Genomic DNA, 27,567 nt, shown 5'->3' on the forward strand with positions numbered 1-27,567 from the left:
AGGAAAATATGTGCCAAAAGGCTACATGTGCAAAAAATATTTATATCAGTGCTTTTTGTGGTGGTAAAGAATTGATAATTGACAGGATATTCATCAATTGGGGAATGACTGAACAAGTTGTGGTATATGATTGTGATGGATTATTATTGTGTCATAAAAAATGATGAGCAGGATGCTTTTAGAAAAACCTGGAAGAACATACATGAACTGATGCAAAGTCAAGTGAGTAGAATGAGAACACTGTACACAGTAACAGCAATATTGTACAATGATCAACTGTGAATGATTTATTCTCAGAAATACAATGATCCAAGATAATTTTGAAGGACTTATATTGAAAAATGTTGTCTACCTTCAGAGAAAAAAACTGAAGTCTGAATGCAAATTTATGCATGCCTTAAAAAAAACTTTATTCTTTTTTTGGGGGAGATATTTTCTTTCACAACATGACTAATATGGAAATGTTTTGTATAACTACACATGTATAACCTATATCAAATTGCTCTCCTTCTCAATGAGGAAGGAGAGAAAGGAGGGAGGGAATTTAGAACTCAAAATTTAAAAAAACAAATATTAAAGATTATTTTTTACATGTAATTGGAAAAACACACACACATTTATATAGAAGAATATTAGGCAATGCCTTAAAAAAGGGGGAAGGCCATTTTTACCCTCTCCTGACCCCTCCCTATAGTCCTGTTTAATCAGTCATCTAGCTCAGGGATGGGGAACCTGCAGCCTCAAGGACACATGTGGCCTTCTAGGTCCTCGGGTGTGACCTTTTGACTGAGTCCAAGTGTCATAGAACAAATCTTTTTTTTTTTTGCTTTAAAATTTTTTTTAATTTAAAAAAAAATTTATTGACTTTTAGTTTACAACATTAAGTTGCACAATCCCTTTAGTTTCTAATTTTCTCCTCCTCCCTCTTCTCCCCCCTCTCTCCCATGGTGGCATGCAATCAAATATAGGATCTACAAATACCTTCACATTAAACATTATTCAAGTTGTAAAGAAGGATTATAACCAATGGAGTGAACAACGAGAAAGAAGAAACAAAACAAACAAAAAAAAGAGAGCAGGTACCCTTCCATCTGCATTCAGACTCTGTAGTTCTTTCCCTGGATGTGAGTAGCCCTTTCCATCAAGAATCTTTTGGAGTTGTCTTCTAACCTTCCATTGCTGAGAGGAGCCCAGCCTATCAAAGTTAGTCATCACACATACATTGTGTCTGTAATTATGCACAAATTTCTTCTGGTTCTGCTCTTCTCACTCAACATCAGTTTATATAAGTATCTCCAAGGTTAATATGAAGTCCATCTGCTCCTCATTTCTTATAGCACAATAGTATTCTATTACATTCATATACCACCATTTGTTTAGCCATTCCCCAATTGATGGGCATCCCCTTGATTTCCAATCCAAAAAGAGCTGCTATAAATATTTTTGTACATACTGGTCCTCTTCCCACTTATATGATCTCTTTGGGATACAGCCCCTAGAAGTGGTTTTGCTGGGTCAAAGAGTATGCACATTTTTATAGCCCTTTGGGTATAGTTCCAAATTGATCTCCAGAATGGTTGGTCAAGAACAAATCTTTTTATTAAGGGGATTTATTCTGTGAAGTTTGGATTCACTCAAAGGGCTGCACTTGAGGACCTAGAGGGCCACATGTGGCCTTGAGGCTGCAGGTTCCCCACCCCTGAGATTCTAGATATTCACCCAGTTTTTCCTTTAACATGCTATAGAAGTCATACACAGATCCTGTTCTATTCTTTATGAAATCCCTCTTGCTATTCTGCAAGATACAATTTCAGAGGCTGAGAAGCTGTCTTCCCACCAGTGTTTGTTCTTAGCCTGATGTATTTGAATTGCTTTAGGCCCCTGATAACAGAGATAATGCTTCTCCCTTGTTTTGTGCCAAGACTTTCTTTTCCTATCTGACCAGGTCTCATAGATCTCTTTTGATGTGTTGATATTTCATACCCAACAGTTCCTCCACTCCCACACTACTTCATACTCTTTTCATAACTAGCGCATTTAGTGTCACCCATCCTCCCAGACTACAGTCTTCAGTCCCTATTCTTAGGTTGGAGCTGCGCATTCACTGCATAATTGATGGAACAAAAAAGATTAAGGGGAAGGGAATCTGAGGAATCCAGCTGTTTATATGGCTTTGTATTCAAAATACCTCTGGATGGTCAATGTATGGTTTAGTTTTGCTGAACTGCTTCCTTACCCTTCCCTCACCCCCTTTCTTTTTTAATCAGTTTCAAGGCATGGCTTTCTGAGGAAGAGAGAGAAAAGTGACATATCTAAAAATAAATGTAGTACAAAATGAAAAGTATCGATAAAATCATGTATATATACTTACATACACACATGCCTGGAGTATACATGGCATGGGTATATGTAAGTTGAATTGTCTCAGATGACAGAAATTTTATCATTTCTCATTCTCCCTTCTTATACCAAATCTGTCACTCTATTCCAGCTCTTAAGGCCCACTGAAATGATGAAGAACTCATCGGGACACTGGTCCAGCATATATATTATGTTCTCTCCTCAGTTTCTATTTATTTCAACATTTGTCTATTTTTAGGGACCAACCTTAGACAAAAGAATGTGGATTTAGAAGATATCTACAAAATGACTCCATGGAGACGACCTCCAGGATCCATCGGTTTGCCTCAAAAGCATCATGCAATACAATTTTTTCAGTTCATTTCAAACACATTTTATTTTAAAATATCAGAAAATGAACATTCAACAGTGGTATAATACAAAAATGCACTAACAATGTATTCAAAATGCATCTAATTGAAAAGATGTGCCCTTTGAAAATGTAACTAACCCACAAGGAGAGAATTTCAAAATGAGTCTGTCAAAATGCTAAAACAAAACAAAATTCGTCACTCTGTAGTTATATTTTCTATGAACAGGTATATTATATATAGAGCACTTTATAATTTCAAAATTCCTGATAAGTTACTTTTTATCAAATGTGTTAAAATATACATCTGTTGTCACATTTGGAGGGGCAGGAGGACACTTTCCATTTCATGTATATAGAAATTATTTCAATTCATGGTATCGAAAGCAGTAAACATTGACATTTATCATCAAGCTTTTGCAACATGGCATTATTTACATGATATAAATTAGACAGTCGCATCTTTCATTATTAACATTATTTAATACCCATATAGAAGTCATTTATAATCACAAAATTCCTGTTCTCACCTTTAAAGAGCTTACAATCAAAATCCAATAAATATTATGTGTAAGATAATTTAATTTAAAGACTCCCTAATACTTGGGAGGGCAATGACAGGACAGAGCTAAATGTTGAAAGATTTTCTAACAGAAGTCAGGGTTTAAAGGAACATTTGAAGAACAAGGGAATGGGGCACCTGTTAAACAAAGTATTTGTAGGTTTTTTCATATCCTTGAATGATGGAAGAGTAACTGCAAAAGACCAGGAAGAACAGATTGAAAAAGAGTGTGCACATCTCAGTCTTGAGCACAGCACTCAGTTCACTGTACAAGCTTCCCAGACATGACAGAGTCAACCTGATTATCCAATGTATAAAAAAGATTAACGAGAAAGCAAAGTGCAGCTATTGCATTTGTGTACTTTACTTGGTAGGCAGTAGGGAACGAGAGAAGGTTTTTTGAACAGTGGAGTGATCTGATCAGAGTTGTGAATTAGGAAAATTAATCTGACAATCTGTGCAGAAAGAACTAGAGAAAGGGACATGCTGATATTACCTCCCTTCTAAGATTATATAAACTCCTTAAGGGTAGGGACCACGCATTATTTCTCCTTCTACCTTCCCCTGTGCCCAGCACAGTCCCTTGCATTTAATAAACCACAGGATCACTGAAATTAGAGCTAGAATGGAATGGCTCTGTGTTCCCATTTGTATGTGGCAATAAAGTGGTCGATAACAGAATTTCTCAATGCACGGGTTTACCTCAAGAGAAGAGAAACTGGTCTAGGTAATGGGTTGCAGATTTAGAAGTAGAAGTGAATTTAGAGGCCACCTAGTTCTACCTCCTCATTTTACAGATAAGGAACTAAGGCCCAGAGAGGTGAAGGGCCTTGCCCCGGGGTCACACAGTTGGCCTGAGACAGAATTTGAATCCAGGTAGTCCTGATTTCAAAACTAGCACTTCATCCACTGACATGATCCCTATCTCAGCAGCTACCCAGTTCTCATTGCCACCACAGACATCAATAAGATCTGGGAATGAGATAGGTCTTTGTCCACTTAAGTTAGTCTAATTAATTACAAAAGAAACCTCTGGCAGAATCACTGAAGTATCTCAGAGGGTGACATTTTTAGGAGCAGAGGCTTGGTCAAAATGCTTGGAAGGAAATGTGGAGAAGAAAGAAAGCAATGAGGGAAAAAGAGAGGGAAAGATGTCATCTTACTTAGCAGCAAGCAACATGCCCCATAAAATAAATCAAAGTGCATTTCACATATGATTATGGAACAAAACCCAGAAATAACTATATATGGAATAACACAATCAAGTATCGCCATTACAATCATCCAACTAGGGTTTTTTGGCATAGATAACTACCTTTGTAGGTAGTTACTGAGGCAGCCTTTGAACTAAGAACACTCAAAAACATTGACCAAAATTCTGCAACTTTGCAAGAGGAGGTTGCTAAGACTCTAACCTTTCCTCAATCCTGGCACCCTCTCCCACATTTTCTTCCTTTTTCTATCACAGCTACATAAAAATAATTTGCATCTTAATTACTTATCTTAAGAAAAACTCCATTAACCAGCTCCAGGGAACAGAATTTCTCAGCATTATGACTTCAAATCCCCCACTCTGACTCTGATGTTACCAAATGGAGTGAGTCAGTTGTCCACTGACCCTGAGGGGTTCTCAAAGGCCAATGAGAACAGGAGACAAACTGTGAAAGGTCCTCATTTAGCTTTGACCATAGCTGAAGGACAGACTTTGTGCTTGTCATCTTAAAGTCCAACTTAGAAAAGTTGAAAGAGGTTTATCACCAGAGGATTGACCACCAAGAGACAGATTTCATGAATAATAAATACACTAAGTCCTGGCTGGGAAAGGCTGTAAGATGCATTGGTGGGGAACTAGCCACACTAGTATCATTACAGGTCACTGAAGTGTGATGTAAGAACTTCAGGTATTTTAACTGTTCACTTGAAAAATATTTCTTCATTTTTAAGAGATGGGGTAAACAGAATTTCTATTCTACAGTTTTACAACTTATCTTTTTGAAATAATAGATTCAGAGCTGGAGTGGTCCTTAGAAGTCATTGAGTCTAATCCTTCCTCCCCATTTTAATATCTGAGGAAACTGGTCCAGAAGGTGAAGTGTTTGCCAAAGGTGATACAGAGGTGTAAGTGGCAGCACCAAGATTCAAACCTGGATCCTCGGATGCCAAATTCATTGCTCTACTGCATCACATTCTGGAACAACTGCCATGGGCATAATAAGAAGGATCATCAAGTTATTTACTTTAGAAAGCTGCTATTTTTCACACCTACTTTTTCAGAAAATTCACAATGCGGCTAAGCATGACAGTTCCACAAGTTACATCAAAAACAAAGAAAGCATCTATTCTACCAAAACTGCACTCTGGCCCTCGATTCTGAAGGTTAATGTTTCAAAACGTTAACTAACCCTTGTTTTATCAGGTGAAAGTGAAAGTTTAAAAGAAATAGTTGTGAATAAAAAAATTGTGCCATCCAATGGTATCACTGAGTAATGTAGGGCATAGAATCCCAGAAACACCTTGGATCTTCAACTCTACCCAGGGAGTTTTACCACCACACATGTGCCATCAGGCACCTTCAACAGAGTCTTCAGGCACCCTGAGTACATGGTGCACTAAATTACTTGCAAACTATAATATGGCAGGAAGCTGGACTTTTCTTTGAGCTCTTCTGAGGTAGTATACAGTCCTCCCTCCTACTCTTTTAAAAGTTTTTATTTCTTAAATTAGGCAACTGAAATGAGAGAGACATGGAATGTTAATTACTGTAGTTAAAGACCATCCAAAATGCATTGTTGCTTTTTGTGTGCTCTGGCCAAACTTCCTTCAGCAGTATCTAATTACTAGTATGTATCTTTAGACCACTCAAAATGTAGTAATTAGATACTACCAGTATGAAGTTCTCAAAGTCACTAGAAAGATACCACATAGGAATTCAGTGGGATGTTTCCCAAGGGCATGATATGCCTCATTATTATAACTTGCCCTTTGATGCCTAAATATTTTGAAAGTCACAAAAATTCCATCCAGTGGAATTGTAAAAGGTGTGATACACACAAGCAAATTACCACTATATGCCAACTTATGATAATCTTCTTTCCATCCCCATATATCAGACATCTTTCAAAATATGGGAGAATAACATTTATATAATTATAATGATGTTACATATTATTTATTAAGAGCCTTTATTAAAAGCAATCATCACATCGTCACAATATTTCTATTGTGGTTGATCTACAATGATGCAGATGTGGAACTTCCAAATATAAATAATTTTTCTGAAGATAAACGGACCCACTCTCTCTGCTGTTCTTCAAGCTTTTCAGCCAAACATTTTATTAAAACTGGGTCCACCTTGGAGTCAAATTTATTGGCAAACCAGTGACCATATTTCATAAGCCATCTTAATTCAGCTGCCCCGTAGATACATACACTACGGAGATGAGAGCCAGTACAGGGAGGATAGAAATGGTCTTCCAGGTAATTCCATTTGACCAGTCGAGTCTTACTTTGTAGATCTGTGATGTCTTGTGCTGATCTGGGAATCTCTCCTGGTATTCCTGGTACTCGGATCATGGTGGCCCAGAAATGCTCATCTGGGGAGTATGTATCTCTAGACCACTCAAAAAAGTCCTTAGCAACGGGGTTATTGAAAGTATAGTTAACAAAGGCTCGGCTTAAAACAAAATAAGCACTACCCACAAAAATCTCAATGTTATGGGGCGGAGCTTCCTTGGAAATATTTGTCCTTACAGGCATTAGCATGTAGTCATAAGGCACAATTTTGAGTTCATGATGATAAGTGAATCTTTCCTTTTTGCTGCTACTTGGCTTCACTGACTCCAACATATTTGCCCCATTTAGCTTTTTCAACTCAGTTACTAATTCAAAATTAGATTTTAAAGGAAAATCTTGTCCGCACAGGTTAATAACATACTTCCATGGAATGTGGGATTTCAGCAGGTCAGATAAGCAATTAAAATCAGCTTGGAGCCTGGATATGTGGGCATATTCCACTGTCTCTAATTTGGAAGCAATGAAAATGTTGGAAAAGCACCTGGCTAAATTGTCCATGGCTAGTTTGAAAGTGTTAGGTGATTTCTGATCATAATGGATACAATAAACATTGTGACTGTTGTATATTGCATGAATCAACCTTTCAACCATGATGGCATCTTTGTGAACAACCAAAGAATAAGCTATTGGGAATCTTTGCTCTTCCTTTGAAACAGGCTTCAGGTGGTATCTTCTTATGGCCTGATAGATCTTACAGTCCCTAGTAATTTCTACAACATCTTCATCATCTAAATCAATGATGTCTTTCCTCCTTATCTCCAATGTCTTGCCAATCTCCACAGGTTCTTGCTCATAAATATGGGAACAGTTAATTTTATACCTGGATTCACCTCTGACAAAAGTATACCTGTTTCTTACATAAGATGAAGTGCTTAAAGATCGTTCGACTAAGTAAATGCCTTTTCCAGAGAAGTAGGATCTTTTCACGTTTAAAAGTTTCAATAAAGAGAACAACCATAGTGTCAAAAACAGGATGAGAATCTTCTGTCGCAGAGGATATTTAGAAGAACACACGTATCCCTTCATTCTGTAAAAAGAGAAAAGAATTCAGTTGCACTAGTAGAGAAAATTAGATACAAATGCATGCTACGGCGCCCTAACCTCGAGAGAAAAAAAAAAACCCATCAAAATAATAAGGCAGAAAACCTGCACAAGTTGTTTGCTTTTTCCCACGTTAACAGAACTTGAGCTGTGAAAATAATCATAGTTGACATTTTGGTAGCTCTTTAAGGTTTTAAAGCAATTTACACACATCAATCCATCTAGAGAGAGTTCGGTATTACAAATATCATCACTCTGATTTTACAAGTGTGAATCAACTGAGGCTTGAATAGGTTAGGTGACTTGTCTGTGGTCACCCAGCTATCAAGAATGAAAGGTAGGACTTGGACCCAGGCCTCTCTTGACTTCAAGTCTAATGCTCTTTCCACATGCTAGGCTGCATCTTTTAAGCAAAAAACAAAACAAAACACAACTAGTAATTAAACAGAAACAACAGTGGAGATGGTAAACTTCTAGAGCTCAATACCATGGCCCTTGTATCTTTTGTAATATATCTTTAAATATATTACTAGTCTTTCTTTATATCTCTTACTAGTCCTTCTTTTGTGCTGTGGGAGTCTATTTTGAACTGTCTATTGAACATTTCAAATAGGATATCCTGCAGGTATCTTATGTCTAAAACAGAACTAAATATGTTTCTTCCTTCCACATCGCTTCCTAAAATGAAGGTACCACCATTCTTCTAGTCAATGAAGTGCACAGCCTTGCCATTACCTTCAACTATTCACTCCATGTATCAAGTCACTTGCCAAATCTTATTGTTTCTACCTCCAATGACATCTTTCACATCCATTCTCTTCTCTCTACTCACACAACCACAGTCCTTGTTTGGGGGTAATCATTTGGTCTATTGAAATATTTTCCTAATTTGTCTCCTGAATCGAGTATTTCCCCATTCCAAGTCAACTTCGACACCCGCCCTACTCAATAAACTCTGGTGACTTTAGGATCAAATACAGACTCCTCTGTTTGGCTTTTAAAGTCCTTCCCAACCTGCCCCCAACCTACTTTTCCAACTTCATTTTACATTCTTCTCCTTCCCAAACCCTGTGTCCAGTTATGCCGGCCTTCATGCTCCTCACCTGTGACATTCAAGTTTTCATCTCTACCTTTGCATCATTTCTCCCTCGTTCCTGGAATGTACTTCTTCCTTACCTGTACCTCTTAGAATCCTTAATTTCATTTAACATTCAGCTCAAACTCCATCTTCCACATAAGACCTTTGCTGATCCCCCTACTTATTAGCTCTCCCTCCCTCATTAACTTTTTATTCATTCATTCATTCATTCATTCATTCATTCATTCATTCACATATATTTCTTTGGAGAAGGTAGGTGGAACAATGGATAGAGTTCCAAGCCTGGAGTCAAGAAGACTTATCTCCTTGAGTTCAAATTTGGCCTCAGACATTTACTAGCTGTGTGACCCTGGGTAAGTAATTTAACCCAGTTTGCCTCTGTTTCCTCATTTGTAAAATGAGATGGAGAAGGAAGTGGCAAACCAGCCTAGTATCTCTGTCAAGAAAATCCCAAGTGAGGTCACAAAAAGTCTGACACAACTGAAATGGCTGAACACCTATTTCTTTATGTATAGGCTGTCTCCCCCTTGAAGGCAAGGACTGTTGAATTTTTGGCTTTGAATCTCCATTACCTACCATAGTGCTCAGTAGGTGCTTTAACAACTATTTGTCGATTTATTGAATGCATTTACTAACTCTTTTGGATAATCTTTTCCTGCTGTTTAAACCTTTAATTTTGCTTTCTTGTCTTATTTCTATAGCTAGCTATAGCTAACATTATTAAAACTATATAAAATATTAGTGGGAATAGGGGTAGCTTTATTTTATACCTGTTTGTATTGGAAAAACTTCTGTTATTTGTCATTACAAATAATGCTAGATCTTGACTTTAGATATGTACTTCTGATCATATTAAAGGAGAGTCCTTCTATGCCTACATTTTTCAAAAAATTGTGTTGCATTTTATCAAAAGTTTTCTTCTGTGTCTAATGATATAACTGTGTAGTTTTTGTTGTGTATATGATTAATTATGCTGCTTTCCTATTAAATCATCCTTTCACCCTTGGTATGAGCCCACTTAGACTATCTTTAGGGGAGAAGCTCAATAAACATATACTGATGATGTGACTATTTTAACCCATTACATTAGAAACAATGACTATGAAAACTGAGTCAATTTATAGTAAGTAATCATCAATACCCATTATTTAAAAAGCAAACCACAAATTTCTTTCCCTAACCTCCACTTAAATTTCAACTAAGGAAGCTCTGATTTGTACCAAGGCACTGTTGGGAAGCAAAGCAAATTATACCCCATAAGTACAAGAAACATATGTTGCGGAATTCTTCACAAGTCCACTCTTGGGCCCTCTCTTTACCTATATACCTTGAATGTTCTATGAATGATGACTATGTCCTGTAATTTATTTTATTGACTTAAGAGACAGAAAACATCTTAGAGATCAATTACTACAAACCTGATTTAAGCAGATGACCAGAATACATGAGCAGCAAACTAACCAGGATGAACATTCTGAGTTAATTATTTATAATCAAATTAGGCTAATATATATTTTTAATGATATGAACGATTACTGTGCTTCATGTTCATTAGGTACATACAAAAAGCAATTTATATAGATGACTAAGTAGTATTACTTATATTCTGACAAATTACACTTTCCATTTTTTCTCTTCTAATTCTGTTAACAAACTGAATAAACCTTTACTAAGCACTTACTCTGCACAACATTAAGCTATCTGCTGCTTCTCTACTAACTGTAGTATCCTTATAAATAAAATGAGGATGAAAGTAGTTGACATCTATAGATAGTGCTTTAAGGCTTGCCAAGTACTTTTCATCCACTATCCTATTTGATCTTTATTATCTTGTAAGACTAGCGCTACTACTGTACCCATTTTACAGAGAGGGAGCCTGTGGCACAGAGGTTAAGTATTCTTCCCAGGGTCACAAAGTCAGCAAGAAAGAGAAGTGAGATTCAAATCAAGATTTCTTCTGACTCCACATTAATGCCTCTTGGGAGTAATAATATTTACATTATCTACCTCTCAGAGTTAGTATAAGAATCAAATGAAGTAAAGGATATAAAGTGCTTAAGTTATTAGATTCAACTAGTATCATATCATATAGATGAAAAAACAGGGCCAGGAAATCTGTCAATCAATCAATAAGTATTTAATAAGTGCCTTCTATGCGGCAGGGACTGGGTGCTATTAGGCACTGGGGAGACAAGTGTAAATAATGTAGTAAATGTAAATGTACAAATGTAAATAATAAAGTAATCTCTGCTTTCAATGGGCTTACATTCTAATGAAAAAGAAAATAAATGAGGACATATAAAAATAAATTTATATGCAAATTAAAGCAATTCAGTGATGCTGCCTTACTCATTAAGTAGCAAAGATGACAAAAAAGGAAAATAATAAATTTTGCAAGGGTTGTGGGAAAACAGGTATATTGATTCACTTTGGATACACCAGTAAATGGGTATAACCATTCTGGAAAGCAATTTAGAATTATACACAAAAAGTTACTAAATGGTGCATTCCCTTTATCTACCTATATCACTTCTAGGTCTATATCCAAAAGAGATCAAAGAATGAGGAAAAGGTCTTATATGTACAAAAAAATTTTAACAGATCTTTTTGTGATGGCAAAAAATAAGAAACTACGAGGATCTCCAACAATTGAGAAATAGCTAAATAAGCTATATGTGAACAGGATGGAATATTGTCAGACTATAAGAAATATATGAGAAATGAGTAAATAGATGATTTTAAAAAGACATAGAACTAACACAGTGTGAAGTAAGCAAAGACAGAAGAACAATTCATACTATAACATCAATATTATAAAAATGAATAATTCTGAAGATTTTTATAAATGGAGTAGAATTAGCAGAACCAGGAAAATAATTTTACAACAACATATGAAAAATGACTTGGAAATCTATAAGATCTATGACCAATTTAATGACCATCCATAATTCCTGGGAACCAATGATGAAAAATGTTATCCATTATGAAGAAGCAATGGATTTGTGGTGCAGAATGATACACATAGGGGGAATATTATGCTTGAGTATGCATATTTGTAACAAGGAATTTTCTTTTTTCTTTTTTTAATTTTTAATTTTATTTTTCAATTTTTTTTCAATGCTATGGGGGGCAAGAGGGAGAAAAATAAATAAATTTTTGTTTATTTTTTAAAATAGAGAGGTGGTGGGGTACTACAGATGTAGGATATTGCATGAACTATTCAATGCGGTTACCATATTATTAATTTTACTTAACTATTTAGTTTTGTAGATACTGCTCACAAAGTGGGAGTAATCTATAAATGTTTAAAATGAAAAAATTAAAGACATCAATAAAACCAAAAAATGTGTATGCAATATAAAGTTAATAAATGCAAATATATTCAACATAGTTAAATACAAAGAAATGTGGGAGGGAGGGTACTAGCAGTTGGCAAGTGTCAGGAAAGGCACCTGAGTTGCCTCTTAAGTGAAGAGAGAAGGTCAGGAGTAATGAATCAGGTAAGGGGGAGAGCATTCTAGGCATCAGGAATGGTCAATCCAGAGTCATGGAAAAGGGAGTCCAGAGATAGAGCACCATATGCGAGGAACATTAGGAAAGCATATTTGGATGGATTGAAGACAGCAGGAGGTAATGTCCAATGAGACTGGAAAGCTGGGTCAGGGCCATGTTGTATAGGACTTTAAAAGCTAAAGAAAAGAGTTTATATATTATCCTAAAGGCAATAGAAAGACACTGGAGTCAGATGAACGGAGAATCACATGATCAGATTTATGCTTAAAGAAAATTACTTGGGCAGCATTCTGTAGGATGGACTGGAGTGGTGAAAGACATGAGACAGAGAAGCTGCTGTGATGATTTAGGTGAGAAGTAATGAAAGTCTGTGTGATTGGAGAGAAGGCATCAGATTCAAGAGATGTAGAAACAGCAAGAATTGACAACTGATTGGATATATGAGGTGAGGGACAGTAAGGGACTCTAGGACAATGCCGGGATTATCCATCTGGGAGTCTGGAAGGATGGTTCTACCTTTGACAGAAATAGGGAAGTTTGGGAGATGGGAAGGATCGGAGGGAAACATAATGAGTTCCATTCACTTGCCACCACATTTCTGGTGCGGCTGTGCACGGGAGAGCATGTTTGGAAACTATGTTCATAACCAAGACTGGTAGCAACATGGAGCCTGAGAACAGACAGCTTGGGTTGGGGCAGGGGACAGAAATTGGTATCCTTTTCCCTAAATAAAATTCCAGAGGCATGCAGAAGGCATTTCCTAAAGATTTATGACATCTCCCACACTCAGATGGGCTATATTCAGGTTGAATCAATCAACAAGTATTTATTCGGCACTTTTTTTTATGAGCCAATGCTAGGCTAGGCTCTGTGAGCCATACAAGAGAAGTATGAGCACGATTGCTATCATTACATGAGGTTACCAAAAATAGATTTAAAAGAAAATGGGAAAATCAAATTTTTGGCTCCATTTAATCAAATAATTAGAATTACTGAGCAACCACTGTGCTAGTTACTTTGAAGGGTACCAATAAGACTTTCTTTGCCTTCTGATAATTCCCCAGTCTAGTTGGAGACATATGAGTGGTGCCTTTCCTTGATCCTAGTTGAGTGCTTGCAATTTGCCATCCCAAAGGATCCTAGATTATTCTTTTGCTCTGAGTGGGCCAGAGAGGAAAACTGTCCAGTGGTTGCTGGGTTGGTTATTTTCATGGCTACTAGGAAAGGGGAGTTTAAAAGTTTCCTCTCACAGTTTAGAACCCTTTTCCTCCTCTGGGTCACATTCCTTTCAAAGACATACAGGTACACTATTATCATATAGCAAAGTCATATAATTACTGTTCTCAACCTTTCACCCTTCCCCCCACAAAAAGCCCCAAGCAGTCCAGTAGCCACTACATAATTGCAGTGTTTCTTAATTTATATTTATTTATAATGTAATGTTTCATAATTGTCTATTGTTTCTTCCTGCCTCAGATATTCATAATTCTTGGTTACAATATCAATAAAAAGTGAAAGTATCATTTAGTTTTAACCTCTATTGTCAAAATGAAGTGGACACTGGAAACAATTATTTGGATACTTCAAGATAAAAAGTCTGAATTAAGCTGCCACAAGAAGGAAGGAATTGTGTGGTAGGATTTTCCCTAAACTATGTAACTTTGTAATAATTGCTTACCCATTTAGAGGAAACAAGGTACTAAGAGCTTGAAGGGATCTTAGCGATCCAAATCAATAATCGTTTAAGCACCTGCTTTGAGCAAGGTACTGGCATTACCAAGGATGAAAGAAATACATAGAAAAAGGAGTATAAGGAATAATCAGATGGGCAGTAGAACAGAGAGAGAAATGAGAGTATTCAGGAAAGGAGGGTGGTCAAGAGTGTCAAATGCTGCAGAGAGTTCAAAAAGGATGAGGACTGGGAAAAGGCCACTGGAATGGATCGCTGGGAACTTTGGAGAGAGAAATTTCAGTTGAGCAAGAAAGGTTGATGACCTGGCAGAGTTCTGAGGAAAGGATTGGAGGTCACAGTGATGATAATGTCAGTGTCTTACTCAAAGCAGGTGCTTAAATGATTATTTATTTGGAGCTCTAAGAACCCTTCAAGCTCTTAGAACCTTGTTTCTTCTAAATGGGTAAGCAATAATTACAAAGTTAGATAGTTTAGGGAAAATGCTACCATGCAGTTCCTTCCTTTACATGTCAGCTTAATTCGGACCTTTTATCTTGAAGTATCCAAATAATTTAGGAGGAGTAAGATATAGGGAGGGATGGAATGGTAAGGGATTGTGGCTACATAAAGGGCTTTCAGAATTATTGATAAACTAAAAGGAACACATGAGTAAAAGGTGAGTGTGGTTTTGGTGAAATGGAAGAATAGGGTAGATCATAGGGATTTGGGAGATTAAAGAGCCCCGAGTGTTTGAATAGATGTAGTGGAGAAGATTATGAACCAACTATTGAGCAACTTGAAAAGGACGCAGAATGACTGGGGAACCAGTAGATAATTGCCACCAGATTCCAATTCAGTGATAAATCTGGATAGGGTGAATCTCAGCGGAGTAGAGGTTGCTGAGTAAGTGTCAGAAAGAAAGTCTGGAAGTGGCAATCGGGTATAAGGTTCCTGTAGGATCAGTGTGTGAGGAAGGAGTGTGGAGAGGTATGAGAGAAATTGTGACTAGGACTGGAAAGGATGGCTGGCCAAGAATACCGTGTCATCCAGGCATTGTGAGTAGTAGAAGACAGAAGGAACACCAGAGGAAATGGGGTAGAATGAAATGTTAATTATGTTAGTTACAATGAGTTAATTATGGAATTGGAATTTCAGACAGAAAAACCAACAGGAGACATTTACAATTGATGTGGATAGGAATGAGAGAATGGGAAGTGATTTGTGCTTAGACAGCAGGGGATTCTGCTCATAGGAACTGAAGAGTAAGAGATCAGAGCTCCTCCTATCAATCAATCAATAAGCATTTACTAAGTATGTGCAAGGGTCCCACCATAACTTATTCAGTTGCTGGTGCCCTCCCGCTAAAACCTGCTTTATTATATAATTTTCAATGTACCTGTTGTTGCTGTGTTTCCTTGCCCCATCCCCCAACAGAATGTCTATTCTTTGGGGGCAGAAACAATTACATTTTTGTCTAACCACAGTACCTAGCAGAGTGCCTGGTATATAGGGAGTGCTTAATAAATGCTTGTTTGTTTATTCAATTAAACAAGCATTATTTTTTAAATTATTATTAATTTTGGACATTTCTTTTTTAGAGTTTTAGTTCCAAATTCTCTCTTTACCTTCTATCCCTCCCTACTCACTGAAAAGCATGCAATATAACCAATTACACATGTGAAACCATATAAAATATATTTCCATACTAGTCATATATTTTTTAAAGCAATTGGGGTTAAGTAACTTGCTCAAGGTTACAAGGCCAGTTATTTTTGTGTGGGTGCCGAGTATCTGAGGCCGGAACTGATCCTGGGTCTCCCGACTCCGGGGCCGATGCTCTTACTCACTGAGCCACCTGGCCCACCCCTTGTATTTTTTTTTAAAAAGAGAAATAAAGTGAGAAAATTATACTTCAATTAGCATTCAGAGTTCATCTACTCTCTCACTGAAGGTGGATAGCATTTTTTTTTTTTATCATGAGTCCTTTGGAACTGTCATGGATCATGGTATTCATCAGAGTGGTCAAGTTTTTCACAGTTGAACATCATTTCAACAATTTTGCTGCTATGCACAATGATTTCCCAGTTCTCACTTCACTTTGCATGGGTTCAAATATTTTCTTCCAGGTTTTTTTGAAATTATCCCTCTAGTCATTTCTTATAACATGGTAGATTCCATCATAATCATAAGCCACAATTTGTTTAGCAATTCCCCAACTGATGAACATTCCCTTGATTTCCAATTCTTTGCCACCACAAAAAGAGCTACTTTATAAAAATATTTTTGTGCCTATAGATGCTCTTCCTTTTTCTATGATCTCTTTGGGATATAGACCTAATAGCGGTATTGCTAAGTCAAAGGGTAAACACTAAGGCCCTTTGGGCATAGTTCCAAATTGTTCTCTAGAACAGTTGGGCCAGTTCACTACTCCACCAGCAACTCATTAGTATACCTATCTTTCCTTCATCTCTTCCAGCATTTGTCATTTCTGATAGGTGTAAGGTGTTATTTCGGAGTGGTTATAATTTGCTTTAGTGTATTAGAGCATTATTTATATGACTACAGATAGCTTTGATTTCTTCTTTTGAAAACTGCCTGTTTATATCCTTTGATCATCTATCAATTAGAGAATGGCTCATTTTTGTTTAAAATAAATTTGACTCAGTCTATATTTGAGAAATGAGGCCTTTATCAGAGAAACTTGCTGTAAACATTTTTGGTATTTCATTATTTATGGTACATTTTAGCATAATGTAGTTCTCCCTGATTACCTTTTTTAATTAGGTCTATTTTGACTTTTACATTGTCTGAGATCATGATTGCTACTTCTTTTTTGCTTCAGCAGAAGCATATTTAATTCTGCTCCAGTTCTTTATTTTAACTTGTGTCTTGTAAACAACATATTGTTGGATTCTGGTTTCTAATCCATTCTGCAATCTACTTCTGTTTTATGGATGAGTTGATCCCATTCATATTCACATTTATGATTAACTGTGTATCTCCCTCCATCTCTTCTTCTCTCTCTCTCTCTGTCTCTCTCTCTTTCTCTGTGTCTCCCTCTCCCCCTTCTCTCATTCCCTCCACAAAAGTCTTTTTGCTTCTAACTGCCTACCTTAATTTGCCCTCCCTTTATCATCCCCCTGCCCTTTCCCTTATCCCCTTACCCTTGGGTGAGTGTATACATATTATTCCCTCTTTGAACTAATTCCAATGAGAGCAAGGTTAAAGAATTGTCTGCTACCCCCACCCCATTTTCCCTTCCATTGTAAAAGTTCTTCCTTGCATACCTCTTTTATGTGAGAAAAATTTCCCCATTCTACCTTTCTCTTCCCCTTCTTCCTTCTCCTTCTCACCTTTTTATTTTTTGAGATCTTTCTATATAATCAATTCATACTCATGCCCTCTGTATGTTAACTCCTTTTAACTTCCCTAATTATGATAAAATTCTTAGGAGCTATATGTATCATCTTCCCATATGGGAATGTAAGCAGTTCAACTTTATTGAGTACCTTATGATTTATCTTTTGTGTTTACCTTTTTATGCTTTTTTTTTTTAAAGCAATTGGGGTTAAGTAACTTGCTCAAGGTTACACGGCCAATTATTTCTGGGTGTGGTGCTAGGTATTAGAGCCCGGATTCGATCCCAGGTCATCCCGACACTGGGGCCGGTGCTCTTACTCACTGAGCCACCTGGCCACCCCCTTTTTATGCTTTTCTTGAGACATATTTGGAAGTCAAATTTTCTATTCTGCTTTGATCTTTTCTTTTCTTTTGTTTTGCTTTTTGGAGGACAATTGGGGTTAAGTGACTTTCCCAAGGTCACATGGCTAGTTTTTGTGTTAAGTTTCTGAAGCTTGATTTGAACTCAGGTCCTCCTGACTCCAGGGTGGGTGCTCTATTCACTGAGCCACCTAGCTGCCCTTGCTTTGGTCTTTTCATCAGGAATGATTGAAAACCCTCTAATTCATTAAATATCCATCCTCCCCATCCACCCTAAAGAATTACATTCAGTTTTGCTAGGCAGATTATTCTTGATTGTAATCTGTGCTACTTTGCCTTCCAGAATATCATATTCCAAACCCTCTTCTCTTTTAATGCAGAAGCCACTAAATCTTGTGTGATCCTGTTATGACATCTGAATTATTTCTTTCTGAAGTATCCTGTCCTTGAAGTATTTTCTCTTTGGTCTGGGACCTCTGGAATTTGGCTATAATATGCCTGGAAGTTTTCATTTTGAGATCTCTTTCAAAAACTGATCAGTACATTCTTTCACTTTCTATTTTATCCTTTGGATCTAAGATATCAGGGCAGTTTTCTTTGATAATTTCTTCAAATAAGATGTCTAGGCTCCTTCTCTGATTGTCACTTTGAAGTAGTCCAATAATTTAAAATTATTACTCCTTGATCTATTTTCCAGTTATGTTCTTTTTCCTATGAGATATTTCACATTTTCTTCTATTTTCCCCCATTATTTCGACTTTGTTTTATTGTTTCTTGATGTCTCATGGAGTCATTAGCTTTTAATTGCCCAATTCTAATTTTTAAGGAATTATTTTCTTCAATGAGCTTTTGTACCTCTTTTTCTACTTGACAAATTCTGCTTTTTAAGGAGCTCTTCACTTCAGTGGGACCAGTTCTGTTTTTTAAGGCTTTATTTTCCCCAGTATTTTCTGTACCTCTTTTACAAAGCTGTTAATTCTCTTTTCATCACTGTCTTGCATCACTCTAATTTCTTTTCCTAATTTTCCCTCTACCACTCACCTCTTTCTTTAACTCTTCCAAGAATTCTTTTTTTTTTCTTTTTGGAGGGGGGAAGGTAGGACAATTGGGGTTAAGTGACTTTCCCAAAGTCACATTGCTAGTTTTGTACTAAGTATCTGAGGCCACATTTGAACTCAGGTCCTCCTAACTCCAGGGCCGGTGCTCTATTCACTGCTCCACCTAGCTGCCCCACTTCCAAGAATTCTTTATGGGTTTGGGTCCAATTAACATTTTTTCTTTGGGCCTTTTTTTGGTAGCTGTTTTTACATTGAGTACATCTGAGTTTATGTCCTGGTCTTTCCTGAAACCATAGTTACTTTTTATGGTAAAATTCTTTTTTGGTTGTTTGCTCATTTTTCTTGGCTTTGAACTTTCTGTAAAAGTTGGACTGTGTTCACCTGGGGGTGGGGAGGGACTGTCCCAAGTTTCCGGCTGCTATTTTCAGACCCAGTTCTGGGATTCTAGGAGTTTTGGGTATAATCCTGGAAGAGGTATGGTCACTGCTCTCCTGGATCTGTGTTCTGGTCTTTACCCAGGAAAGAATCCTGGTTCCCTGCAGTCACAAGTGCTAGTACTTTCTTTGCTTTGGAACTGCAACCAGGGCCCCTGCCCCCTACCCCTGGGTCATCCTCTCCACACTGGAACTGTAACCCAAAACCACTTGTGGGGAAGAGTTGTCAATCAGTGCCAGGTATAGCCTGTGCCAGCAAAGAGTCCTTTGTCATCTTTTTTTGAGCAGTTGCCAGACCCCACTTACCATCTCTGGGCTGAGAGATCCTGAAGGGTCTGGTGGTGGTGCTTTGGCCACTATTCCTGGCCACGTGTGTGAGCTCCTGACAGGCCTCCCCACCCCAGTATCACAGACTTTTCTTGCTGACCCCTTAAGTTTTCTTTTTTTTTTTTGGAGGGCAATTGGGGTAAAGTGACTTGCCCAAGGTCACACAGCTAGTTTTTGTGTTAAGTGTCTGAGGCCGGATTTGAACTCAGGTCCTCCTGACTCCAGGGCCAGTGCTCTATTCACTGCACCACCTAGCTGTCCCCTCCACCCCCCCTTAAGTTTTCTTAGGCCAGTAAAACATCTCACTCCAACTTGTTGGCTCTGTTGCTCCAAAATTTTATTTGAGGTATTATTTTAAAGTTGTTTAGAGGGGAATGTTGGGAGACTTCAGATGGGTGTCTGCCCCTAATCTGCTAGATTGGCTCTGCCCACAAATGCATGTTGAATTAAACTTTTGTGACATTTCTTTAATGAAACACTGAAAGCTACAGAACTAAAAGCTATTTTTTTTAATCTTACTGTGACTGATGTCAGGTAAGCTATGTGCCACAGTGGATAAAGCACTGGGCCTGGAATCAGAAAGATTCATCTTCATGAGTTCAAATTTGGCCTTAGATACTTCCTAGCTGTGTGACCCTGGGCAAGTCACTTTACCCTGTTTACTTTTGTTCCTCATCTGTAAATGAGCCAGAGAAGGAAATGACAAACCACTCTAGTATCTTTGCCAAGAAACCCCAAAATGGGGTCATGAAGACTTGAACACAATTGAAATGACTGAACAAGTGACTAATGTTTATTTTGCTACTAATTTTGGTGAAAAATATTAATTGTCTATCATTCGCAGTGCCTGGAACATCATAGATGCCTAATAAATACTTATTGACTGATTATCATATTTCTTTTAAAAGGATAGGCCTTTAACTAACTCTTATTAAAAGTACACTTTCTTTTCTTGCTTGTAAACTGATTTTAAAACTTGAATTTCCATGACTAAATAATTTTAACACATTACAAACCACAAACCACCTAGAAATAATTCATTATAACCTCCTCCTACAAAATCAACTTTGCCTTACTACCACAAATTGCCTGGAGGTTTTTATATTAGCATACGCAGCTGATTTCCTGGGCTTTACTACTAGAAATATCCTGATTGTCACCACTACATTACACTCTAAAGCTAGTCAGAGGCATACTTAGAAAGTCATATATCTATATAATAAGGGAGAGAATGCCCCTTTCTATGAGTAGTTGTTTTTTCAGCCTGTGATTCTCTCTTGGGATTTGTGTACATTTTCAATATAATTTTACTGTCCAAATATAAGAAATTTCTAGAACATTTCAATGGTTTATGAGGACAATGGGACAATATATGAAACTTGATCTGCCCTCTATAGAAACTCTGGGATTCATGGCTGCCATAATTATAAAACTATGAGAAATGGATTCTATTAAAAAAAAAAACAGTGGGGCAGGCAGGGCAGAATGGGTACTGAGGTCAAGAATCCTCATCAGGAGTTTCTCATGCCACTGAAATCACAGATCTGGCTAAAAAACACACACACACACAGACACATACATACCCCTACATATCCGTGCATGTTTGTATGTATATAAATGCACATGTGCTCTTACCAGACTTATGATTTCATTTTAATAAGGAATTCCTGATGAGGGAAATCCCTCTTCCAAAAGCAGACCTATACCCACTCTGGAAATTGAAATATACAGAGGTAACTGGAGATACTGAGGGTTAAGTGATTTGCTCAAGATCACAGAGTCAACACATTTCAGATACAGCCCCAGAACCCAGGTCTTCTTATTCCTAGCTTGATTCTCTATCCACTAGTCCACTGTGCATGCACATACACCATATAACATGCATACTGCCCACATGCAACGGAAAAATCAGTTTCAGTGATGAAAAGTACATGTGGTGCTAAAAGGTGAGTATCTTCAGGTTGGTGGTGCAGAAGTTAGTACTTGGATGTCCTTCCCAGCAGCTATCTTCGGCTCAGGTTTTATCTATCTGTGGGGACACAGACAGCTTTGGAATGGCTAGTATCAAGGCCAGCAATCATATAGGCCAGTGACCTCTGGCTGAATGATTCCACTGTGGGACTAGGCTCTAATGGGTTTTTTTGGACATCACTGCAGTACTATATATCTTTTCTATGATGTCTTATTAATTTTTCAACATTCACTTTTGTATGATTCTGAGTTCTAAATGTTTTTTCTCCCTCTCTCCATCTCCTCCTGCTCCACAAGATGGCAAGCAATCTCATATAAGTTATACATATACAATCATATCAAACATATTTCCACATTAGTCATGTTGTAAAAGAAGAATCAGAGCAAAAGGGAAAAATGATGAGAAAGAAAAAAAATAACAAAAAAGATAAAATAGTATGCTTCGATCTGCATTCAGACTCCATAATTCTTTCTCTGGATGGGGACAGCATTTTCCATCATTACTCTTTTGGACTTGTCTTAGATCATTGCACTGCTGAGAAGAGCTAAGTCTATCAAAGTCAGTCATTGAACACTGCGGCTGTCACTGTGGACAATGTTCTCCTGGTTCCATTCACTCCACTCAGCATTAGTTCATGTAAGTCTTTCCAGGTTTTTCTGAAATCACCCTCCTCAACATTTCTCATAGGATAATAGTATTCCATTACATTCATATTTTGTTTAGCCATTCACCTAGTGATGGGTTTCCCCTCAATGTCTAATTCTTTACCCCCAGAAAAGAGCTGCTATAAATATTTTTTGTATATGTGGGTCCTTTTCCCTTTTTTATGATCTCTCTGGGATACAGACCTAGTAGTGGTATTGCTGGATCAAAGGGTATGCAGAGTTTTATAGCCCTTTGGTTATAGTTCCAAATTGCTCTCCAGAATGACTGGATCAGTTCACAAATCCACTAACAATGCATTAATGTTTCACTTTCCCCACATCTTCTCCAACATTTGTCATTTTCTTTTTTAGTCATATTAGCCAATCTGATAGGTATGAGATGGTACCTCAGAGTTGTTTTAATGTGAATTTCTCTAATCAATAGGGATTTAGAGCATTTTTTTTATATGACTATAGATAGTTTTAATTTTCTCATCTTAAAACTGCCTGTTTATATCCTTTGACCATTTATCAATTGGGAGATATATCTTTTCTAATACTAAGCTTCATCAATGTGTTGACAAAGTTCATGCCATACTTGTGGAAAAAATATCCTTCTCCCTAAAGGCCAATCAGTTAGAAGGTCTTAAGTACTGGTCCACAAGCTTACATGTGTTTGGGAGTGGGGAGAACTGGTGGCAGTGGGCGAACAATAAGTAGTAGTTAGCATTTCTCTATTAGTCAAATTTAAAGTGGAATATATGTGATAAGTTTAGAGTAGAGGTTCCCAAACTTATTTGGACTCCTGCCCCCTCTGTCCCTTTAAAAAAAAAATACTCAGTGCCTCCCTGGAAATCGACTTTTTTTTTTTTTTGCCTTTTGGAGGGCAATTGGGGTTAAGTAACTTGTCCAAGGTTACACGGCTAGTTTTTTTGTGTGGGTGTTAAGTGTCTAAGGCCGAAACCCAAACTCGGGTCCTCCTGACTTCGGGGCCGGCGCTTTACTCACTGCACCACCTAGCCACCCCAGGAAATCTACTTTCTTTAACCCTTCAATGGTTTTAAAAAAAATCTATATCATTTTAAAAAGATATGAAAGTTTTTTTAAATGATACATCTTAAATTTAATAATTTATTGTAAATTTGTGGGGCTTTTCCTACACTGAAATTTTGATAATGCAATATTACATCGTGTAACCATATAGTATTGCATTGTAAACAAGTCATTACATGCATACATGTCTGCCAAAGAATGCTAGACTTCCCAAAATTTGTACATATACTCGCCTACCAACACTTGCTTGTTAAAATTTGTTGGTGGACTTGACCACTGATAGGTTATAACTTTGTGTGTTTATTTGGAAAATAATGTAATCACTACAACTTTAACTCTGTTACACAACAGGTGAAACGTACAAATAGTTTTTCAAAATTTTCTCCTCTTCTATTTTTTCCTTATGCTTCCACTGCCCCTTATTTTTACTCAAAGCCCCCTAATTGCACCCAAGGCTACTACTGCCCCCCTGGATTATTCCAGCACCCCCCCAGGGATGCTTACTTTAGAAACCTATGAGCACATCACAAACTCATTTATCTTATCAACCCAACAATGATAAATATTGGATAAAATGAAGATTGAAAGTTTCTCAAGGACAAAGCAAGTCTTAACAATGAGCATTCATCTTCAACCATACCAGAGTTATATCAAGGAATCTCCTTTCCTTTCTTGAGAAGCATTCAAAAACCTACTCCAGACTATGAAAAATTGCTGAGCATGTCTTCTGATGTGGTGCATTATAAGAAGAAAAGGGACCTCACCAGACAATTTTGTGTAATTTGGTTGGCAAATGTAGTTCTTGTGCAATTAAAAGAAGCAACTGGGTACTAACTTAATGGTCTGGGGGTATCTAGGAAAGGCAAGATGCAAAAACAAGGGAAGGGGGGAAAAGAGCTCCCAGATTTAAAGCCTGTGAAAGAGTTTAAATCTTTCCAGTGACGTCCAGACCACTGAGGACTCTGGCATTTAGCTCACCCGAATCTGCTACTTCAGACCTTGGCCCCTCACCAACTTCCTGTTTCTTCTATTCTGTGATAAGATGAAACTGTCTCTGATCATGACACATAAATTCTACAAGAAAGGAGATGCCTACATAAACTTACGGGTTCCTTATTTTCTTAAAATTTATTGAACATTCTCATGAAATGTTTAACTTTAATTTCCTTATATTTTAAAGTTAGTACCTAACTATATGGGACATCCTCTATATTCATAACAGCAATAACTCATATTTATGTAAACAATTTAAGGTTTTCTTCCTAGAAAGAAAAAAAATTCTCAAGTCTCTGACCCTGGATAAGACCAAACTATATCAAAAATCAGAGGTAATTAATAGATCTCAAGGGATATATGTATGTATACTTTGCAGGACGTGCTGTTTGTAGGTATAATAGAAAAGACTGACAAGGTAACGAATTATATTAGAATCAAGCAGAAAAAGACAACAAAGTAAATAAATTCAGGAGGCTGGATACATGTCATGAGATGGGGGTCCGACGCACTTGCAGTCAATGTAGAAGAGGTCTGGAAATACCATGAAGGGAGCAACAAAGACTTAAAAAAAATTAGCAAAAGTCTTTTTGTAAATGACCAAATTAGGGTTGCAAGGTGGCACAATGTACAGAGCACCAGGCTTGGAATCAGGAAGACTTGTCTCCTGTGTTCAAATCTGGCCTCAGAGACTTACTAGCTGTGTGACCCTGGGCAAGTCACTTCACCCTGTTTGCCTCGGTTTCCTCATCTGTAAAATGGATTGGAGAAGGAAATGGCAAACTGCTCCAATGTCTGTGCCAAGAAAATCCCAAATGTGGTCATGAAGATTTGGAAACAACTCAATAACAACAACTTTAGCAAATGGCATGGCAATATCCTTTCATAGGAGTAGAAGGTTGTCCTTTCACCCTGTTACATCTACACCATTTTTAGATCTAGGCAACATTTTACACAGGTTTCCACATCGCCCTTCATTTTATTTATTTTTTAAAATTGAATTAACTTAAAGGCAGAGGTGGCAAAGCAGCAGCCTCAAGGCCACCTGTAGCCCTCTAGGTCCTCAAGTACAGCCCAAAGTTTTGGTGAAAGGACTGCACTTGAGGACCTAGAGGGCTACAGGTGGCCTTGAGGCCGTGAGTCCCGCACCCCAGGAAACAGATATTAACCTTTAAAAAAACCAAAATCTAGCATTTACAAAGCAATTTAAGGTGTGCAAAGTGCTTTACCTTTACTATCTTCTATGATCCTCACAATCACTCTGGGAGGTAGCTACTAGCCTTACCCCCATTTTTGGTTCAGTCATTTCAGTTGTTTTCAATTCTTCGTGACCCCATTTAGGTTTTCTTGGCCAAGATACTGCAGTGGTTTGCCGTTTCCTTCTTCAGCTCACTTTACAGATGAGAAAATGGAGGCAAACAGGGTCAAACAGCTACTAAGTGTGTGCCCTATTTTACAGATGAGGAAATAGAGACAGAGGTTAAGTGACTTGACCGAGTCACACCCACAGTAAATATCCGAGACTGGATTGGAATTCAGGTCTTCCAGACTCTAGGTCCAGCATTCTATCCCTGAGGATACCAGTGCTTTTTACCTTGTCACCATGAAAGTATCTCTGGAGTCATAAAAACGAATCTTGAGAAGTGCTGGAGAGTTTTGTGATTTCCCCCCCCCCCCCTTTTTTGCATTCTTTTTGTTTTTCTAGCAACGGGCCTAGGAAATGTCAATCTTCAAGTGGAAGTGAAAGTGATTTTAAAAAAGGAGACTGACAGGTTATGTTGAGCCAAGTTCTGTCATCAATTACTCACTGGTGTGAGTAATCAATGAATAACTGATGACAGATAAACAGAAGAGTAACTAGTGGCAAAATCCAGCTCACTGAAAACTGCTATTTTAGAATTCCCTCTGGGGAAAAAATCCCTCCGCGCATGTAACTCTCTCTTTGTCCCACCTTCAGATTTGGAGATTTTCATTGTCATAGATACCTCTACATAAAGACGGACACCCCCAGCATTTGGATGGCCTTTATGTTCTATATTATGGCCAGAATTTGTTATTTTAATGTATTCACATTGCCTTTGAGGAGGGATCGCTCCCTAGCACCTAGCACACAGTCAGTCCCATGGTACTGAAGCTTGTGGTGCAATGCCTGGAGTCCTAGACCTGGGATCAGGAAGGTCTGAGTTCAAATCCCTCCTCAGATATTTTCTAGTTAGGACTCTGAGCACCTCTTCCAGCCTCAGTTTCCTCATCAGTAAAAGAGAGATGATAATAGCACCTACTTTACAGAGTTGTTTCAAGGATCAAAAGAGATAATGCATGTCAAGCACTTTGCAAACCTTTGAGTGCTATTGAAATGCTAGCTATTATTTATAAATGCTTATTGATCGATTGCCAGAATTTTATTTCTAACCTAAATGGATGATGAAAAATCATTACATTATAAGAGAGTCAGGAATGAAAGTTTTTCTTGCTCATTAGTGTTGGACTCTTTCAGACCCCACTTGAGGTTTTCTTGGTAAAGATACTGGAGTGGATTGCCATTTCCTTCTCCAGCTCATTTTCCTCAGATGAGGAAACTGGGGCAAACAGGGTTAGGAGACAACTAATAAGTTTCTGAGGTCAAATTCAAACTAAGGTCTTCCTGACTCCAGGGCCAGTGGTCTATCCACCGTGCCCTGTGGCTGCCCTAATAATGAAGGTAATAATATTTCATGAATATTTCTCTGGTCAAACTAGAAAAGTAGAACACAAGCCCATTGAAGCCAGGCACTGTTGTTCATTTTTTCTTTGTATTCTTTGTGATTTGCATCTAGTAATGGGTTTAATATATTCTTATTGAATTGAAAAGTCAATTTCTCTTTCACAATAAAATGTTACAGATCACAGAGCAGGCAGGTACTTCAGAAGCTACCTAGCCCTCACCGTACCTATACCATGAATGTCTTCCATACTATTCCTGACCAGTGGCCTTTGACTACTGATCTGAGGACCTTGGGTGATGGCTAGCTCACTGCACTAGGAGGAAATTCCCATTCCAAACATCCTCAGCCAACAAGCACCACTAAGAATCACATTGCTGTCTTTGGTATGAGTGCCATGGACTGGCAACTGCAGGCCTACAGTGGCAGCTAGTTCCTATTCCAAGTCTATAACTCACGATTTAAGACCCATCATTTCATAAGTAGAGTCTGAA

General features: G+C 37.7%; 1 protein-coding gene across 6 annotated transcripts in view; it reads right to left on the bottom strand.

Annotated features, from left to right (window-relative positions):
* Positions 1-2,709: 2,709 nt before the first annotated feature.
* Positions 2,710-27,567, bottom strand: part of GCNT4 (glucosaminyl (N-acetyl) transferase 4) — a 44,972-nt gene continuing 20,114 nt past the window's right edge. For 3 of the 6 annotated variants that reach the window (XM_069085184.1, XM_069085188.1, XM_069085185.1), the window contains exon 2: positions 2,710-7,872. In XM_069085184.1, coding sequence (XP_068941285.1) covers positions 6,504-7,872 — 1,369 coding nt within the window. In that variant the 3' untranslated portion in view covers positions 2,710-6,503. Of the gene's footprint in view, positions 7,873-25,600; positions 25,820-27,567 lie in introns of all 6 variants that reach the window. The other 3 variants (XM_069085189.1, XM_069085187.1, XM_069085186.1) reach the window with 3 other exon arrangements.

This window comes from Petaurus breviceps, unplaced genomic scaffold (genome assembly GCF_028583685.1).
Source record: "Petaurus breviceps papuanus isolate PSGF00001 unplaced genomic scaffold, PetGlider_PUasm1.0 175, whole genome shotgun sequence".
NCBI classification, from domain to species: domain Eukaryota; kingdom Metazoa; phylum Chordata; class Mammalia; order Diprotodontia; family Petauridae; genus Petaurus; species Petaurus breviceps.